The sequence below is a fragment of the Nicotiana attenuata genome, unplaced genomic scaffold (assembly GCF_001879085.1).
Source record: "Nicotiana attenuata strain UT unplaced genomic scaffold, NIATTr2, whole genome shotgun sequence".
In the NCBI taxonomy this organism is placed as follows: Eukaryota; Viridiplantae; Streptophyta; class Magnoliopsida; order Solanales; family Solanaceae; genus Nicotiana; species Nicotiana attenuata.
In genome coordinates this window covers 10,982-32,071 of record NW_017673528.1, presented here as the reverse complement: position 1 = coordinate 32,071, position 21,090 = coordinate 10,982, and the positions used below count along the sequence as shown (strand labels likewise).

General features: G+C 39.0%; 1 protein-coding gene across 1 annotated transcript in view; it reads right to left on the bottom strand.

Moving 5' to 3' along the window:
- The window catches only part of LOC109216640 (structural maintenance of chromosomes protein 6B-like), a gene marked incomplete at its 5' end in the record, with an annotated part of 33,389 nt that extends 19,260 nt beyond the window's left edge, over window positions 1-14,129 (bottom strand). Inside the window, 10 exons of the mRNA XM_019380814.1 lie at window positions 578-652; window positions 923-998; window positions 1,126-1,202; window positions 2,184-2,318; window positions 2,805-2,924; window positions 10,589-10,909; window positions 11,141-11,227; window positions 11,426-11,481; window positions 12,345-12,478; window positions 13,996-14,129. Coding sequence (XP_019236359.1) covers window positions 578-652; window positions 923-998; window positions 1,126-1,202; window positions 2,184-2,318; window positions 2,805-2,924; window positions 10,589-10,909; window positions 11,141-11,227; window positions 11,426-11,481; window positions 12,345-12,478; window positions 13,996-14,129 — 1,215 coding nt within the window. The remainder of the gene's footprint in view (window positions 1-577; window positions 653-922; window positions 999-1,125; window positions 1,203-2,183; window positions 2,319-2,804; window positions 2,925-10,588; window positions 10,910-11,140; window positions 11,228-11,425; window positions 11,482-12,344; window positions 12,479-13,995) is intronic.
- Between the last annotated feature and the right edge of the window lie 6,961 nt (window positions 14,130-21,090).

The following is a 21,090-nucleotide window of genomic DNA, read 5'->3' as shown; positions in this document are numbered from 1 at the left end:
TGCCAAGTTTCCATCCTCAGTCTATTAACATCAATTGAACAACACTCGGACAGAGAAGATCTTTTAGTAAATGATGAAAGCATAGCTTATTGCTATAATACGATAAAGATGGGAGATGTAAACAGAAAGCAGAGAAGACACAAGAAAAATCAGAGAGAATATTGAGGTGCTCTTTGCATTCATTCAACAAAGATAAGAATAAAAAACAAAGGAGTGATTGTAAAAGATGGCATTATACGTCACTGAGATATATATTGTCCCATGTTTAATTCTCTTAGCTATCGTATGTCTCTATATTTGAGCTCTTGACAGCCAATATACAATTCTAACTGATGATCTTTGAAACAATTGTTGAAAGTGGTAAATAAAATGGTTCATCTACCATTTAACAATAGGTCAATAGAAAATCATATGATAGTGTCAAGATACAAAACCAAGTAACTAATAAAATTTGGAAGACCACTAAGGTATCAATTGTTAGAGTTGGGGAACCTAAGAACTTTGCAAAAATGAATTTCTCCCTCCAAGCAAGCTAAGATGAATAAAGAACAATCCTTGACAGATAGAACTAAGATACCTTGTTGCTTTTATGAAGTTGAAACTCACGAATGCGAGAGCGTATGTCACGATCCTTCTTGTCATTCTCTTCAATCTAAAAGAACCAAAAAATAATAGTATAAGCCCAAGATTTCCAAAGCAAAAGATATAAATTGCACCTAAAATGAAAATTAAAAGAAAAATGGAAATAAAAACTAGGAAAATCAGCCAATTTTGGATCGTGACAGTAGAACTACAACGTCTTGTTACAAAGGATGTAAGAAAGAACACAGCATTAATCAACAAGGTTATGAAAGTCAGGAAAACTTTCCTCATTCTCTGGCATGCTTGTTCAAAAGAGGAAAATCAGCTAATATCTTCATACCTCATGAACAATATTGCTTATCTGATCCTTCGCCTGATTGATTTTCTCAATTAAGGTAACTTCTTCAGTCTTCAACCTGCCATATTACAGCTTCAAAATTTCAGTTGGATCAAGAGATCAATTTCTCAAAAAAAGGAACTGTACTCATGAAGCAGTCAAGCAGTAACACAATCAAATATTTCTTAAACACAATATCCTATGACCTTTGAAATACAGCATTAGCCTTATCAACCTCAGCTTGGAACTCCTCCAGTTTCACCTCCATATCATGTTCTTCGGCCTACAGTAAATTGGAATGTAGAAGCATGTAAATCATTTCCACAAGATATACATAAACCCCACATTTAGTCAGCTGAAGAATTGAATTCAATGGAACACACATTTATCCTGGATGACTATTTTTTATCTCAACACCAGAATCACATTATGGAACCGAACATTACAGTAACAGCTTTTATGAGGCACAGACATTATCTGAAAAAACACCTTTTTCACCTGGCTGGAAACACGTCAGAGTATCATTTTTGTATCAAAAGGCTATGCTACTAATAGAGAATGAGCAGATTTACAACAACAAACCCAGTGTAATCCCACAAGTGGGGTCTAGGGAGGGTAACATGTACGCATACTTTATCCCTACCTTGTGAAGGTAGAGAGGCTGTTTCGTGTTTCCGATAGACCCTCGGCTCAAGAATGAGCAGATTTATTGAGGTCAAAATCACTTTCAACATTTCTGCCCAAATTGCAGCACTTACACGAGAAATGTCTACAAATTATAGCTTCTGCATTAGCCCCAGACATGGAAAGCGGCCTTGTTGGGTGATCACAACAACTCTTGGCTGTAAAATAGAGGTGCATGGAGAACGACCTTTTTGGGTGATCACAACAACTTGGCAGTAAAATAGAGGTGTTTTGCGTCATTATTACTAGCTAGCCTCAAAGTCAGCATATAGCATAATAAAGCCTCACCCATCCGTCCCTGCCCTCTGAGATAGTAGAGTGAAAATTCCATACTGTACAGTAGACTTACTATTGTTAGCTTAAATACTGGAAAGCTACAGTAAAACTAGGTAGCAAATCACACCAAGAAAGGCTGAAAGGAATATCTGAAGGATCGAAATAAAAGAATAGGTCAGAAAGAGCTTGCATTCATTTCTATAAGGAGCAGACTTTCTTTCTAGGTTTGCAATATCAGGGTGTACTGAGAACTAATTAAATAGAGTATCAATTCGCGGAGGAACAGAAAATCAGCGTACACAACCTGTGTATTTCTAATATTCTGCTCATCCACATCATGTATTTGTTGTTCAAGCATCTTGACCCGTTTTGCCATCTTTTGGATGTAATTACCTCTACGACGCCACTCCTCCTCCAGCGCAAGTTTTTCCTTTGTAGCCTAACAAACGAAATTCGCATATTAAAGAAAGGTTTTGGCATCAAGATAGAAGTAGAGAAAGAGCATTTGAATATATACAGCTTTCAGTCATCTTCAGCAGGAAATACGCAGTCGAAGGAGCAACACATGGCAAGTACTTTGTACTAATAGTTCACAACCGAAGGTGATCTATATATACATACTGATAACTTAATTTCCCAACTATATATGGACAATACGTAAGGAGACAAAGGAAAGGAACAAATTTCTTTCAGTATAACAAACAGGGTCTAAAAGGATGGACATGGATAATGAGGATTCATATAGCCGACTCCAACTAGCTTGGAATTGAGGCATAGTTGTTTTTGTATAAAGAACAAGAGTAGGAATTGGGAGTCAGCTAAAACTGAAAACTAGGACAACAACAGAACAACCATTCAATCATCATACTTGTCAAATAACATTATCCAAATCAGAAACGGAATTATATGAGAAGTGCTCACATACCGAAGAAAGACTCTGCTTCAATTCTTCTGTCATCCTCCTCACCTCAGATGTCTTTTCCATCAAATGAGCAATTTGAGCTTTCTTCTTGGTCAACTGATCGTTCAATTCCTCCATCTTCCTCTGTCATCCAAACCAAGTTTGCTTAGTGCTTTTCTAGGAATAAGACATCATATGATCAAGCAATGTGAAGTAACAAATGAACTATGCAAGAAGAGAAAGAGAAGGGTAGAAAATACAGTCACAAACAAAAGTTTCACCACAGAATACAAACGACAAATTGTGAATGTTCCCTTCTGGTCACAAGTAAAATTACCGTAACCGCCTAACCACTAAAACTTCTATGACTTTGGTACAGAAAGAGATCAATAACAACAACAACGCCTCAATCCCAAACTAGTGGAGGTTGGTACAGAAAGGAAAAGCAACAATATCTTACCTATCCTGTATTTGACTCAAGCTAGATGAATCTTTGGGGGGGAGAGAGAGAGAGAGAGAGAGAGAGAGAGAGAGAGAGAATGTATACCCTAATTCCTTCTAGCTATATAGATATTTAATCTTTGAAAAAGAAGAGGAGAAAAGAATAAGAGAAACCACTGAATAAGACTAGAAAAAATTACATACAGTGTGTGCACCGTTATGACAGCATGGCCAACTCTTTATTCAGAAGGAAAATGCAATATGGAAAGAATGAAGACCCGATCTTGTTTCGTCATATACAAATATATACATCAGTATTTGCATGTACTTTTATTTGAAATACTGAACTGCTAGTTTGAGGAGTGTTTCAAGTGAAATAATGATTTCCAATCATAAATCACCCTCTTATTTTCAAGTGAAGTTCATTCCCAAACACAACTTCAACTTCCACAAACTTAATTTCAACTTCAATTTCAAAAAGCCTTTTTTTAACTTCAACAAAATATTGTCCAAACGCCTACTTCATATGCTCAAGCTTTATGGATGAAGTAGAAAGGAGAAAGGAGCTCTTAAAGCAAGTCTAGTCAGAACATTGACAAGCAAGTTGTACCGCCTGAGAGACAATATCAACATGTAGAAAAGGTAATAGCACGTCTCAGTCCAATTTGAGAGTTTCTCCACTAAGGAAGCTGTTGTAATGTTCGAATCCATCAACATTTGAGGCAAAATGGGTACTGGACAAGGACATTGGCAGCTGGGGGGGCCCATTCCTTCTCGTGGACCACAAGCCTTTCCAAGGAGGTCGAAATGTGCGAAGGAGATAAAAGAAGATTATTGCAATACACATTGCTGGCTTACGACTATTGGAAACAGCCTCTCTATAAGCTAGGGGTAAGGTCTGCGTACACACTACCCTCCCCAAACCTCACTTGTAGGATTACACTGGGTTTGTTGTTGTTGTTGTTTGCATTGGTGGCTTACGACTGACCAGTTACGATGAATAGTTGAGTTGTGTGACAGACTCCTTGATGTTGCTATCACATTACTGGAAGAGCGGACATGTCGAGTGAAACTACTCACTTGGAATGGACGAGTCAGTCATTCTAAGTCTGTTATAATAGACGACGGAATGTTTTGTTTAACAGTATTTGGTTGTTGGTGGAGAGGAGCGAAATTGTGCCCAACCCATTAAACCACAACAATATCAAGATGGAAAACAGGTTGCAGCCAAAAACAGAGAACTGGTTGCAAGAAAGTATCCGGAAAACCCTAAAGAAGCCATTAGCAGTGCAGACGGTCCCATAGTCAAGGCAAGGACAAGATATTCATACATTCAGAGGAAGCAAGTACAGTAGGGTGTTTTACACATCGATTAAGTAGGTCCACGGGCAAGACCAAAAGCTAGTTAAGTCCATAATAAATAAGAAAATGAACCAAGCTTTCAGCAGAAACGCCCATTCGAAGGCAACACAAAATTTTTCCTGGATAACCATTAACTCACAACAGGAAGACCAGCCTGAGAAGTTCGGATAAACCAAAGACATAAAAGTTAAATAAAGGGCCATTGAAATTCCTAATCCCAAGAGTAAACATTGTAAAGGACTCTTAACTGATTCAACCTTATCTATTAACATAGCCCTTATGTGTATCTTTTTGTTAGCCTTTTTCTTTAGGAGTTTGTTAGGTTGTATGTATCTATATCTTCCAGAAGATTTGTTGTAATTTTGCTCTATATAAAGAGCTACTACTTCATTAATAAAATCAACTCCCTTTCATTCAGTCTACAGCCTTCCTCTTTATGGTATCAAGAGCTTAAAAGTACTCTTGCGAGTCAGATCCTAGTTTCTTTTCCCCATCCCTACCCGACCCAAATGGCTGCTACTGTTGTTAATGCCGACGCTACAAACAACAACACTGTTGTTCAGTTTAACCCTGTCACACAACTTCCTATTAAGCTTGCAGGTAGTCATATTTTTCCCTCTGGAAGGCTCAGGTGTCGATGCTTATGCGTGGGCACGATATCTATGGCCATCTTGATGGAACTACTCCTGCCCCTAGCCAAACCATCTCCTCAAACAATCAAATTGTTGACAACCCTGCTTACCTATCCTGGTTTTGCCAAGATCAGCTTATTCAAAATGCCATCCTAGCTTCAGTTGATCCTACCCTTGCTACACTTGTTGCTTCAGCAACCTCTTCAAAGGCTGCCTGGGATGCGCTTCACATAGCGTATGACGATAAATCCCAAACACAAATTTTTAATCTACGAGATCGCTTAGCCCGTCTTGCAAAGAATGCTTTACATGTCGCTAACTATATGCATCAGGTTCGCTCTCTCTGTGATGAGCTTGCTACAGCTGGTGCTCCTGTATCCAACGAGGAACTCATTGTGAAGATACTCACTGGTCTTGGATCAGATTTCAAAGAATTTTCAGCGGCTATTCGAGCACGAGATACTACCATCTCATATGAAGAGTTGTATGAGAAGTTACTTGACCATGAACTCTTCCTGAAGCATCATGATGCTCGTGCTTCTCTCAAATTCCATTACTGTTGCTATTGCACAACGATCTACTGCTCAACCTCGCAACAATACCAACAACAAGCATTACAATAACGCAAACAACAATCAACCCAATCGAGGCCAACCATGGAAGCCTCGTAAGAACTTTGCTCAGTCTGACAACCATTTGGTTTGCCAGCTATGTGATCGTCCTGGCCACTCTGCCCGAGTTTGTCGCAGGCTCGCAGCCAGTCCCACAATCATTTTCAGGCTAGAGCCAACTTTGCTGGACGTCAATCACAACAACAACCATCATGGATCATCAACACGGGGGCCACACATCACATTGCCTCAAATGCTCAAAGCCTAGCAACTGCTCAAGACTACCACAGACCTGAGGAAATCGCCATGGGTAATGGTACTACCATACCTATCTCCCAAACTGGTAACACTGAACTTAAAGCATCAAATTATCGCTTTACCCTATCTAAAACTCTCTGTTCTCCTGCCATAAAAAATAATCTCATATCTGTCTCTCAATTTTGCCGTGATAATAACACATCCAAGGAATTTTTTCCATTTTCTTATCTTGTGAAGGATCTGCATACAGCGGCGGCGCTAGTTCGAGGGCGGAGTAATGGGCGACTGTACACGTGGCCACCAGATAGGCATCCCCAGTGCAACGTGGCAGTTCCAATTCAACTGTGGCACCGACGTTTGGGTAATCCAAATCGTCGCACTTTAAATATATTTTGCATAAGTTTTCAATTCCTGTTAGTTCTTCGAGAGTTAGTTCTTATTGTAATTCCTGCAATTCTAATAAAAGCCACAGGTTACCTTTCTCAGTTAACTCCCTGAAGAGTCAACGACCCTTACAAATAATTTACAGTGATTTATGGGGGCCTGCACCAATTTTATCCATCGATCAAAAAAGATCATATGTTATATTTGTGGATCACTTTTCAAAATATATGTGGCTATACACCTTGAAATCTAAACAGGAAGTTTTAGAAGTCTTTAAAACGCTACAACCATTCTTAGAAAGACGTTTTCAAACAAAAATTTCTTCTTTTTATACTGATGGAGGAGGTGAATTTCAAAGCTTAACTTCCTATTTAAAATCACAGGGTATTGAGCACTTGGTTTCCCCGCCATACATTCCTCAACGAGTTGCGTTGGTAGAACGTCGTCACCGGCATGTTATTGAAACTGCAAAAACACTTTTACACCAAGCCTCATTACCCCCTAAATTTTGGAGTTTTGCCTGTCACCAAGCGGTTTATCTTATAAATAGACTCACTACACCAGTTTTAAACAATCGGTGCCCGTATGAAATTTTATTTCAAGAAGCACCAAATTATGAGTCTATTAAAACTTTTGGTTGTTTATGTTATCCATGGCTCAGACCATATGCCAAAAATAAAATAGAACCCAAGTCAATGCCCTATGTTTATTTAGGTTTTTCGAATAAATATTATTCTCATCAGTGTTTTGATCCCGTCACCTCTAAAATCTATCTTTCTAGAGATGTGATATTTTTTGAAAATAATTATCCCTTTGCAAATATCTTTCAAAAATATAGGGAAACTAATAAACTCCCGGCATGGGATACATTAGATAAAGACTTTAAAAGGGAAAATGCTGATATATCTCCTTTAAGTGCAAATTCTGAATTGCCACCTCCAATTTCCAGGCATATATAGTCGCCAATTGCTTCTCCTCTTCCTATGCGTGCCTCTTCAAGTTCAAGTAATGATCCTTCTTCCTCTAATTTCTCTGGCCAAGATAATCATAACCAATCTTCACAACCTGAATCTAACTCCTCTAACCAAGATAACCAAAACTCATCTCTAATTTCGAACCAGCGCACCTCGGCAGCTCCTCCAAGAACCACACAACATATCACCATAACCTACCAATGCCGAAATACACTCCCCCAACAGCCTGTAGCACACACCAATCCACCCCCACTCTCTACGACCATGCCTACCCAACCTCTACTTCGCCACCCAATGGTCACAAGGTCTCAGACTAACGGTCTAAAACCCAAGCAATTTCACCTATCAGTTCAATCCACACGCATGCCTGAACCTATACCAAAGTCCTTTAAACAAGCACAATCTTACCCTCATTGGCGGACCGCTATGCAGTCTGAATTTGATGATTTAGTTAGAAACAGGTCTTGGGACTTAGTACCCAGCGATCCCTCAAGGAATGTGGTTGATTGCAGATGGTTGTTTAGGCTTAAGCATAAGCCTGATGGTTCGATTGACAGTTCAAAGCAAGACTTGTTGCGAAACGCTTCACACAGCGACCTGGTTGAGACTATCACTCAACTTTTAGCCCGGTGGTTAAACCTACAACTGTTCGTTTAGTTCTTGCTATTGCAACTCAACTATCCAGGCCCATTCACCAGTTGGATGTTAATAACGCCTCTTCACAGGGAAAGCTTGAAGAAGAGGTATACATGAAGCAACCTACAAGTTTTGAATCTAGACAATATCCTACTCATGTATGTAAACTTAATAAAGCTATCTATGGTTTGAAACAAGCTCCACGAGCTTGGTACACTGAGCTGAAAAATTATATTCTTACCCTTGGTTTTATCAAGTGCGAATCTGATGCACCTCTTTTTATTCTTCATAAGCTTGGAGTTACTGTGTACATCCCAGTTTACGTGGATGATATCATTGTGACGGGTAACCAGCCACCTGTTATGAAATCTATTATTAATGCTCTGTCTTCACGGTTCTCTCTTAAAGATCTTGGGTTGATTCATTACTTTCTTGGCGTTGAGGTTACACACATCAAATGGTTTGCTCTTATCTCAGCATTAATATGTCAAAGATCTTCTCCAAGATGTTAACATGGCTCAATGCAAAGGCGCTCCCACACCCATGACCTTTACATGTACCTTTGAAGCATCTCGTGAGGATTCCAAAGTGGATGGCACTCTTTATCGTCGAGTCAATGGAAAGCTTCATTATTTATCCTTTACTCGTCCTGACATTGCCTTTGCGTAAGCAAATCATCTCAATTTATGCATCAACCAGGTGTTTCTCGCCGGAAAGCTGTCAAGCATCTTCTGAGATATCTTTGTCACACTGCTCATCTCGGTATTAAGCTTGCTAAAAAATCTGCTGCTCAATTAGTTGCCTATTCTGATTCCGATTGGGCTAGTGACCCACTTGATCGAACCTCTATAACAGGGTATGCTGTATATCTTGGTGGTTCTCCTATCTCATGGTCTTCTAAGAAGCAACGTTCTGTTTCATGGTCGTCTACCGAGGCTGAATACAGAGCTGTTGCAGCTACAACCTCTGAAGTTGTCTGGCTTAAAAACTTGCTACGTGAGCTTCACTTTCCACTGTCCTCCTCGCATTCTCTGCGACAACATGAGCACTACTTACATTTGTGCCAATCCGGAGACATGTTGAGATAGATTTCCACTTTGTTCGTCAGCTTGTGCAGTCTAAGGCTCTCAAGGTCCATCACCTTCATGCTGCAGATCAAGTTGCAGATATTCTTACAAAGCCGCCCCCCAGTTCTGCATTTCTACGTATGTATCCCAAGTTGGGTCTGGTTGACACCAGCCCCACCTTGCGGGGGCGTGTAAAGGACTCTTAACTGATTCAACCTTATCTATTAACATAGCCCTTATCTGTATCTTTTTGTTAGCCTTTTCTTTAGGAGTTTGTTAGGTTGTATGTATCTATATCTTCCAGAAGATTATTGTAATTTTGCTCTATATAAAGAGCTACTACTTCTTTAATAAAATCAACTCCCTTTCATTCAATCCTCTTTAAACATAACCTTTCTGCTCCATCTGCCTGACAGAAAAAAGACAAAGTTGAAGCAGCCATTGAAGCCAGTGCAGATCAAGCAGAAGAAAATGGTTGGACAATGGTTATCACGCTACTTGCCATTTTTTAAGTAGGAGAGACCAGGGGAAACAAGATCAAAGGCAGGGGATGCAACCAAAGATGATGGATCATCTTTCTTTATCCCAATATCCAACGCTAGCTCTTTAGCATACTAGTCAACACCTTACTACACACGAGGAAGGGGAAGATTAGTTACTTCAGGAATCCATAAGGAAGAAAGAAACAGAAGTCTGACAATAGCGGAAAGATCAATCGATAAATTCAATTTTCTTTCATAATTATTCAAATTCATTGTTGAATTTAGGATATGTCGTTGGTTGAAAAATGTTATCTCTCCGCTGTATATTTACTGATGTTCGTTCTCATTTGATAATATAATAAGAACAACACTACTCTACTCTTTATTATCCACTTCTTTCTTATATATATATGATAGCACCATCTCCAGAAAGGCGCTAAGGCCAGCCGCTTCTAACAAGGGCAGGATTGTCATACTAATAAACATTACAGCAAAGAAATGAAGAAGTCTCCGGTAGCATATGCAGAAGAGGAGAAAGCTTCTAGAGATGGTTATAACAATGATAAGAATGGACCTTGGGCCTAACTCAACCCCAAAAGCTAGCTTATGAGGTGAGAATTGCCCAAGACCATATAAGGAGACCAAGATACCCATAACCCACCGATGTGGAACACAACTCAACACCCCCCTCACACCCAGGCCTGCAACTAGAGCGTAGACAATATAAATGGGGGCCCAACATCGGTAACAATAAATTGGGATGGGCCTGGCTCTGATACCATGATAAGAATGGACCTTGGGCCTAACTCAACCCCAAAAGCTAGCTTATGAGGTGAAGATTGCCCAAGACCATATAAGGAGACTAAGATACCCATAACCCACCGATGTGGGACACAACTCAACAAACAAAGGCATTATGACTCTGAGCATAACTTTTTCAGGGAAAGATCAAAGCACTTACAAGATGCTGATCTATTCGAGATTGACATGTGGGAATCCGTCCTTTCAACTCCTCAATCCGTTTACTTTTATCTTGTAACTGCTTGTCTACACTGTATACCCATGCCCATGCCAATTTCTTCTTCAACAAGTCTACCTGATGAGAAATCTCCTCTATATGTTCCATGTTTCTAATTTTTACTTGCAACTCATCAAGTTCTTTCACAATAGGACTTATTGATTTCTCCAGTTCAGCAACTAGTTCATTTGCGTTTTTCAATTGATCCTTAATACCAATCAGAAGATCTTCCACTTGCTGAAGTAGTGTTGCCTTGAAAAAGAACTGCAAAGTATCATGATAGTGGCAGATTAATCACTAAATAGGATCTCCCTCCATTAAGCAGTAGTCATTGATAAACTAAAAATAGAAACAGAAAAAGACAAAGTTCAACGAACAATGCTGGCCAACCTCTAAACTCAGAATGAAATATAAACACAGCAGAAAGAATGCTACCAAGTGGAAGATCAAATTACACAAGCATCACCTGATAATGTTAGCAATTAAGCCCCTCACCTTGAACTTGTCTTTGGCATTTCCGGAATGTAAGAATTCCCTGCTTTTATCTTGACTCATTATTACACATGGATTTTCCACATCAATCTGCATAATAAAAATGCACAATAACTGAACACCTAATTTCTATAATGGCATAAAAAAGAAGTCAATGATTCCCTGCACTTGCTCATATTCGTACTTATTAAGGAATAAAAACTAAAAAGTCTGTCAGTTTTGGAGAAGTAAAGCTTAAGCTTCACCAATAAAATTAAGAACAAATTCTCTGTCTAGGCATGCACTCACATTGAAATGAACAATAAGTTCTTGGAGTTCCTCTCTTTTGGCAGCCACCTTTTTACCTGTTAAATGCCATTAGAAGAAGGAAAAAAGGATAAGGAAAACCAAGAAGATCCAGCATGAAATCGACAAGCTCCGCCCAATGAGCCAAGGTCCAAGGATAATAAGCAAGGTAACATAGTTTAGTTGAGCTCTGCCTCCACAAGCATAAATTGGAAGCCTGATGAACTTTTCTTAACTTTGATTATTAAATGAATCATCAAATGTGACATGAAAAGCAATGATTTAGAATTTGTGAACTGGAAACTGAAAACATGATGCACAAATGCTGCACGGCTTGGTGTCCAACTTGGTCTTCAAATTTCAGAAAAAATTGATTAAACTCCTAAAGTTGGGAAAAGGAGGAACAGACACAGATAGAAAGAGAATTAGTATATTGTAAATTCATCAGGCCACACAACCAATATCAACACAAATTACTCCCAAATACAGTTGAGCAAAGCTAGTATGAGATCCAAACGAATTTCCACATCAATGTGCTTCAGGAAGACCCTAACAAACTGCCAACCAAATTCAGAAAAAAGAAAAATCAAGGAACAAAACAAGGTTCAGCTGGACTTTGGACAAAGGTTTATGACTAAAAACTTGCTTTACCAAGAAATTTTTTAAAAGCAATAACCCAACAACTAATTACATCAGTTCTGTAATGCAAAGAATTCCTCAACAGAACATCTCAGGAAACAAAAATAAGCAAGCACACAAGACAATAACATCTTAATTAACAGATATCTTCAGTAAAAAGCAAGATATAAGCTTTCTATTATCACATAACTTTAGATTGCTGCCCTTTTACATATTCTATATGTTCATGGATACTAGCATATTCTATCAACTAGAAAGAGCTATTGAAATCACAATACAAAACCTTGGTAATTCTTTAGAACGATAGAACCGGTAGACTCTGAGATCCTGCGCTCTACAATTATGAGGTCACCATAAGTTTCTGCCTTGAAAGCATCCTCTCCTCGGTTTTTTATTTCCACGTGAACAAGGGCATGGCTGTGAATAGATACAAATTAGCAGCACCTTATAAGCACATTAGTAGAAAAACATAGAATTCAACTTAGATTATCTTGCTAAAGAGAGGTGCATAATGAGATGAATACCAGACTGAATAGTATTTCCTACTTCATTAAGAAAATAAAAGAAATTCCCCGATATATATTTATGATATTATATATCCATTTGTGGAGTGTAAGTTCAGCGACGTGACGGGGAAAGCGGACGTGGAAGTGACGCCTGACTCACAAGTCATCCCCAAGAGAGAAAGTTTCAAGTACCTAGGGCCAATTATCCATTGAGATGGGGAGATCGACGGGGATGTTACGCACCGTATTGGGGTGGGGTGGATGAAATGGAGGTTAGCGTCTGGAGTCCTGTGTGACAAGTAAGTGCCACCGAAACTCAAAGGTAAGTTTTATAGAGCGGTGGTTAGACCGGCCATGTTGTATGGGGCTGAATGTTGGCCAGTCAAGAATTCACATATCCAGAAATTGAAAGTAGCAGAAATGAGGATGTTGAGACGGATGTGCGGGCACACTGGGCTGGATAAGATTAGGAATGAAGATATTCGGGAGAGGGTGGGCATGACTCCGGTGGACGACAACATGCGGGAAGCGCTGCTTAGATGGTTCGGGCACGTGCAGAGAAGCCTAGATGCCCTGGTTAGGAGGTATGAGCGGTTGGCTTTGGCAGGTACGAGAAGAGGTAGAGGGCGGCGTAAGAAGTATTGGGGCGAGGTAATCGGACAGGACATGGCGCGGCTCCAGATTTTCGAGGACATGGCTCTTGGTAGGAAGGTGCGGAGGTCGAGCATTAGGGTTGTATGTTAAGGGGGAGTCGAGCGGTTTTCCTCTTTGTCCGGGTTTTCCTCTTTGTACTGGCTAGTATGATAATGTTTTGTCTAGCACTGCTAGCGGTTTATGTTGTGTTTCACACTTTTGCATAATATTTGTGTTACTGCTTTTCCATTTATTTGTTGTCTCTCACGTTGCTGATATTATTTTTCTGGTTTCTGTTGTTGTCACGGATCTATTGTCTCTGAGCCGAGGGTCTCCCGGAAACAGCCTCTCTACCCCTCCGGGGAATGGGTAAGGTCTGCGTACACTCTACCCTCCCTAGACCCCAGCGATGAGATTTTACTGGGTTGTTGTTGTTGTATGAATCCATTTGTTTGTTTCTATTTTTTTTACATATAGAAAGAAAACAAAACTTTTTTTGTGGCTATACTCATTTAATGTTTTGTTTTTTTGATAAATTAAGAGAATCATTCGACTTTCAAGCCTCCATAACATGGGTATATACTGAAGATATTAATCTATATTTAACTTTCTGTTTTATCCATGAATCACATCAGACGGGCATTTCCTCTAAAGCTTATCTTCATCAGTTCTAAGTTCTAACAGTAATTTAAAACCAGAAGATAAACTCAAAAGCTTTTAACACAATCCACAAATAGAGGACAGTAAATGCTTCTTTCCAAAAGAGAACGAGGTAAGAATCAAACAATAACAAACCTGCAGCCTGTCTTTATAAAATCCTTTAGTGTATTGGCCCTTTGTGTGCCTCTAGCGCGGCTCCCAAATGCCACACATAATGCTGTGAGTATAGCACTTTTCCCACCTACGCCAATCAAAAACCAGTACAAAAACTACAAATAGATCCTCTGAAGCCACATCATGGAAATGATAAGAAAGCAAACACCAACTTAGTCAATGATGCACACATAGTAAATTTTTCTTTATCCAAAATAATTAAGTTATTTGGTCTCAAGTTATTGTTTTTATGAAGGTGGTGTACGCGCCAGCTTGCGTACACCTTGAAAAATTCCACCAGATATATGCTACCTCCCACAAGCACAAGTACCAGGTAACTCTACTTAAGCAGATGAGAAGAAATCACCTAGTGTTTTTTGCCTAGATTTGAATTTTGAAACTTTGACCTCATGGTTCTCCTCCCACTTCATTAACCGCTAGGCCACAGTCTTGAGGGCCGGTCTCAAGTCATATACTAAAGGCTGACAACAGGATTCCCTCTGCTGTGCACCTCAAACTGGCACTCTAATCCCAACCTGACACCCCACTAATTAAGAGTGAACCACCTATTTGCAATTCCCTGCACCCAGGTAGAGCAGACAAGTACGAGCGCGTTTTCAATTAGGACTGTGTGCATACACTAGGAGAAAATGAATCTGGGGAAGTTGTACTCCTGCTTTGCAAAGCAAACTAGATTTAAGGCAATAGCAAATAAATTATAAGCAAATCAAATTTTTACCAAGTCTGCACTCAATAGCACCGTGTACCTACTAGCCTTTTAATTCTGGAAAAAATATGCAAATAGTGACTCTTTTTTTTATCAATGTGGAGTTCGGGCCAGATTGCTGGCTCCTCGAATATTCTACCGGGCACCTGCAATCTCCCACCAGCACAGATACAGATACGGACGATAGGCTATAATTGCATATTTTAGTCGCTTATTACACTCGAATTTACTGCACTTTAATTGAGTTTGCGCTTTAATCGCTAGTGTTTTGCACTAATTGTGTGTTTTATGCCTTGTAGGTCTGATTCCGAGCTATATAGATGTTATGGAATGAATTTAAGTGATTTGAAGCTTTGAAGTCTGAGTAAAAGCTCAAGTAATTAAGTCGGGATCGTGTTCGGGGGTCAAATTTGATAATTAAGTACGAACGAAGACTTGAGGAGGCATATTGCGCACTGTCTAGTAAAATAGACATAACTTTTTGCTCAGAACTCCATTTGGGCTCCACAATATATGGTTGGAAAGCTAACTCAAAGAGCTACAACTTTCCTGTTTTACGTTTTTCCAAATTCCAAACGGAACAGGGTGAAAAACCGCGGTTCCACCGCGACCGCGGCAGAACCGCGGTAGAAGATGGTCGCGGACAACTGAAGAATCAGAGGGCATGTTTGGCCGCGGCAAAACCGCGGCAGGAGGCGAAAATTTCAGGGACTTATGTGCAAAACACGGGATTTTAACCCCTAAACCCTATATTAAACCAAGGAAGCCGGCCAAGAAAGGAGAGGGGACATATTTTGGACATAGATTAGACCTAAGGAGGCGGAGAGACACTACTTTAGGGTTAGACAACACCCTTGGAGGCAAGAACACATTGGGAGCAAGGCGGAGAATTCTTCTACGAGTTTTTTCCTTCCTCTTCCTATTTTTCATTATTGGTTATGACTTTTAGTATTGTAGTTTTACATACTATTATGAATAGCTAATTTGTTATCTAGAGTTTTGATAGAACCATTTGTAGGATAAATTCTTGTTATGTTTTATATAATTGAGCCATAGCCTTTTCTCTATTTGTTCAACTACGTTTATATTGAGGTTGATTGAAGAGCTCTCAATTAGCTGTGCCTATTTAGTATGCATAACTCGGGAGAGAGTGCATATTTAGGTAATTGTTGAACAACACCACTCCCAGAGTATATGAGGGATCAATAACCGAGGGTTTAAAGGTAGGATTAGGGATAACGAAGCCTTGGGTGCGATCTGAAGTGAGCTGTATTAAAAGCCAGCTAGCGTAGCTCGGGAGAGTGCGTCTAGTAAATTGTCGTAATTACTCGGGAGAGATTTACGGTAATAAGAGTGCTCATGATCGGTAGAGAATACTTAGGCGAAATTATAGAAGACATAGCGGGAAGGATTCCGACAATAGGGGAAATCATAACTCTAGACCTCCTTAATCTTTTCTCTAACCCTCAGTATCGTTAGTTGTTAATTTACTATTTTAATTTGTTAGTTAATTAGTTAAACAGAAGAATCTTAATATCTATAAGTTAGGAATTGTTCAAGCTTATCTTCTTGGTGATAGTGAACAGTTGTAGCTAAACTTTAGTTCTCTGTGGGATTCGACTCCGGACTTGTAAACCGGATTATATTTGCAACGACCGCATTGTCCTTTTTATAAGGCATAGTTGGGCGTGATCAAATTTTGGCGCCGTTGCCGGGGAACTAACGGTGTAGTTGTAGGTGTACATATTGCTAGGTTTCAAGTTTGAACTTTTATTTTATTATTTGATTTTTTTATTTTTTTTATTTTAGTTTTATTTTTTTTTATTTGAGAAACATGGCATCATGGAATTATGAGAATTTAGATGTTGGTAATTCTACTTTTAATCCTCCTTATGCATGTTGTGAAGAAAATCACTAAGGGCAAAATTATCAAAATATTCCCGAGAGCGAGTTTTGTGCACCAACTCAATCTTATGTGTGGAATGTGTGTGATATGTGTGGTGGTCAAGATGGTCACTTTTACGGTTGTGCTTATATTTCTTACCTTCCCCCAATCCCTTACTTTGATGGTTCTTCTTTTTCTGGTGAAGTTAATAGGAACAAAGAACCCAGGGAAGCTGACCTAAAGAAGATCGAAGATATGTTAAAGTGCATTTTGGAACAACAGAGTAAATTACTACTGCGGATAGAAAGGCAGGAGGAAACTATTCACAACTTGAAAGTTCACATGAGTCAACTGGTTGAAGTTTTTAATGCTCAACAAGCCAATATTGTGAATAGTATCCAAGAAGAGCGTGAATTAGATACAGAAATTGATGAGCTAGAGGATGAGGCTAGAGTAGAACACCAACAATCAATCACACTAGATTTTGAGGATGTCGATGTTGTAGAAGAGATACTAGAGTCAACCAAGGATATTGAGGATACATATTTAGTTGACTCTATTGTCATTAGCGTTGAGAATGTAGATAGTCCCAATGTTCATGTAGTTGAGCGCATTGGTCCTCACTCCAAGCATTTTTTCACATTGTGTTTAGATGATGATATGGAAATAGAGTCGTCCGAGCCATTTGAGGAGTCAAGGAATGAGGAACAAAGTGCTTACATTCTGGAATTCTTCTTGCCAGAAAGTCGGGATTACACACCTCATATAAAGGCCAAGAAGTGCAGAATACTACATTATTTTATTGGGCTAGTCAGATTCGTTCCACCACCCCAGGAGCATGATCATAGAGCAGAATCAAAACTTGGGGTCCGATTCATAAGTTCAAAGTGGAGGCAGAAAGTGATTCACGTCGTGCCGCGACGTTAAATCAAGCGCTTGTTGGGAGGCAACCCAGCTTTATTGCTTTCTTTTATTTATTTATTTTATTTTTTTAATTGTATTATTTTTGTAGTGTCAATTTTTTATTTTCTAGGAGCATGGAAAGCAAAGGTATTGGAAGAATGCAACAGCAAACCAAATAGTTGGAACTAAGTGTGAGGTACCCACACGAAGGACCAAGCTTGGGAGAAGTCTGAGTACCCCATGAACTGCTAGTGCTTCGGCCTTTGGCCTACCAGGGAGTTTCTTTACCCTCTTGTATGTATGGGTGTGANATTGGGGACAATGCACAATTTTAAGTGTGGGGTGAGGAGAATATCTGGGTGACTTTTCATGCTACTTTAGCTGTGTTCGTTTAATTAAATAATTTTTTNACCCAGGGCAAAATTTATCAAAATATTCCTGAGAGCGAGTTTTGTGCACCAACTCAATCTTATGTGTGGAATGTGTGTGATATGTGTGGTGGTCAAGATGGTCACTTTCACGGTTGTGCTTATATTTCTTACCTTCCCCCAACCCCTTACTTTGATGGTTCTTCTTTTTCTGGTGAAGTTAATAGGAACAAAGAACCTAGGGAAGCTGACCTAAAGAAGCTCGAAGATATGTTAAAGTGCATTTTGGAACAACAGAGTAAATTACTACTGCAGATAGAAAGGCAGGAGGAAACTATTCACAACTTGAAAGTTCACATGAGTCAACTGGTTGAAGTTTTTAATGCTCAACAAGCCAATATTGTGAATAGTATCCAAGAAGAGCGTGAATTAGATACAAAAATTGATGAGCTAGAGGAGGAGGCTAGAGTAGAACACCAACAATCAATTACACTAGATTTTGAGGATGTCAATGTTGTAGAAGAGATACTAGAGTCAACCAAGAATATTGAGGATACATATTTAGTTGACTCTATCGTCATTAGTGTTGAGAATGTAGATAGTCCCAATGTTCATGTAGTTGAGCGCATGGGTCCTCACTCCAAGCATTTTTCACATTGTGTTTAGATGATGATATGGAAATAGAGTCGTCCGAGCCATTTGAGGAGTCAAGGAATGATGAACAAAGTGCTTACATTCTGGAATTCTTCTTGCCAGAAAGTCGGGATTACACACCTCATATAAAGGCCAATAAGTGCCGAATACTACATTATTTTATTGGGCCAGTCAGATTCTTCCACCACCCCAGGAGCATGATCATAGAGCAGAATCAAAACTTGGGATCCGATTCATAAGTTCAAAGTGGAGGCAGAAAGTGATTCACGTCGTGCCGCAACGTTAAATCAAGCGCTTGTTGGGAGGCAACCCAGCTTTATTGCTTTCTTTTATTTATTTATTTTATTATTTTAATTGTATTATTTTTGTAGTGTCAATTTTTTTTATTTTCTAGGAGCATGGAAAGCAAAGGTATTGGAAGGATGCATCAGCAAACTAAATGGTTAGAACTAAGTGTGAGGTACCCACACGAAGGACCAAGCTTGGGAGATGTCTGAGTACCCCATAAGCTACTAGTGCTTCGGCCTTTGGCCTACCAGGGAGTTTCTTTTACCCTCTTATTAGTATGGTGTGCATTTGAGACAATGCACAATTTTAAGTGTGGGGTGAGGAGATTGTCTGGGTGACTTTCTATGCTATTTTAGTTGTGTTAGTTTAATTGAATAATTTTTATTTTTTTTAAAAAGCGAAAAAAAAAAGGATTGGACTTTTCCCGACGATGGATCTATTAGACAATTTTCTTGAGGGATTTAAGTCTAAAGAAAAAAAAAGATTTTCTTTGTAGGTAGTGTAATAATTCCCCCTTGGTTTTTCTTTGTGCCGCGGTTCTTTTCCAAGGGTTTTATTTGAACCGAGTGTAGTTAGTTTTTTTTTTAAGGAATAAGAGCCATTGTGTTGTGCTTTGAATTGAAACAATATCTCTTGACTTGGTTATGCCTTGAGAACAGTGAGTACTTTGGTTGTGACGCTTAGGCTCAGTTTTTGACTCTTGTAGAAGTACCTTAAATTGTATGATTTTAAATTTGCTTAACTGCTTTGACTAGAGTGTCTTGATGAAACCAATCCTGAGTGAGTTATGTGCCATGTGTGTGTGAGGTTTAGGTGTTATTCTGTGCAGTGCATTTGATGCCTAGAACTTGCCCCGTGTGTTTGCAAAGCGAAATAGTAGTGTTGTTCAGTCTTGGAAGTGATATAGGCGTTTTCTTGTTGAGCCAGATATGTATATTTTACCCACCTAATTATTATGTATCTTAGTTAACCTCTTTGAGCCTATAATCCTGTTTCTTGGAAACCACATTACAAGCCTTATCCATTTGTTGGAATTAACCATCTATTTGAACCATTGTAACCTCTCATGAGCACTTGAATTATTTATGAACTTTATAAAAGTTAAAGTGTGGGGTGGTTGGTTTGGCTTTTGAGTGGAACTAATGAAATAAGGAGAAAGGTGCACTGTTTTGAAAAAGGAAGAGCCACTTGAATTGGAAAAAAAAATATAGTTGGATTGTTGAAAAAAAAATTCTTGATAAGTAGTGGCTCTTGACGTAAGTGTGCTTAAAGAAGTATGGGGTAATATAAATCGATGTGAAGGTGGAGTTTTGGTTTGACATAAGTATGGGGTTTAAATGTTAAAATGTATGTATTAAAGTGCTTAGGGAGGTGTAGTCACTCTTATATCTAAATGTATCCTACCCGTCCCGTAGCCTACATTACAACCAAATAAAGTCCTAATTGATCCAAGATTGAATGAGCTCGATTAGTGGAGTAGTACACTACGGGCAAGCTTATGGTGCATCTTTTGTGGCATATGAATGTTATTTCTGAGAGTGAGTGAATTCTTTCTATCTTGAGTTCCTAAGTGTTCTTAAGTTTTATCATGTGGAACTACTCACTTTGTTGTGTGAGGGCACTTGATTCATGAAGGAAAGGTAATGTCAGTGACTTCTACATTAGAATAAGTGGGTGAGTTGTGAATAACGTGTGGTACTTGTGAGTCAAATCTTGAGGTGAAGATGTTACGTTTTTGTGCTTAGTCAATTTTAAATACTCTTGGTGTGATGAGTTAGGAGAATTGTTTAAAAAGGTCGTGTCTATAAAAAAAGTGTAGTTTGATTGCTCGAGGACGAGCAATGGTTTAAGTGTGGGGTGTTGATGATAGGCTATAATTGCATATTTTAGTCGCTTATTACACTCGAATTTACTGCACTTTAATTGAGTTTGCGCTTTAATCGCTAGTGTTTTGCACTAATTGTGTGTTTTATGCCTTGTAGGTGTGATTTCGAGCTATATAGATGTTATGGAATGAATTTAAGTGATTTGAAGCTTTGAAGTCTGAGTAAAAGCTCAAGGAATTAAGCCGGGATCGTGTTCGGGGGTCAAATTTGATAATTAAGTACGAACGAGGACTTGAGGAGGCATATTGCGCACTGTCTAGTAAAATAGACATAACTTTTTTCTCAGAACTCCATTTGGGCTCCACAATATATGGTTGGAAAGCTAATTCAAAGGGATACAACTTTCTTGTTGTACGTTTTTCCAAA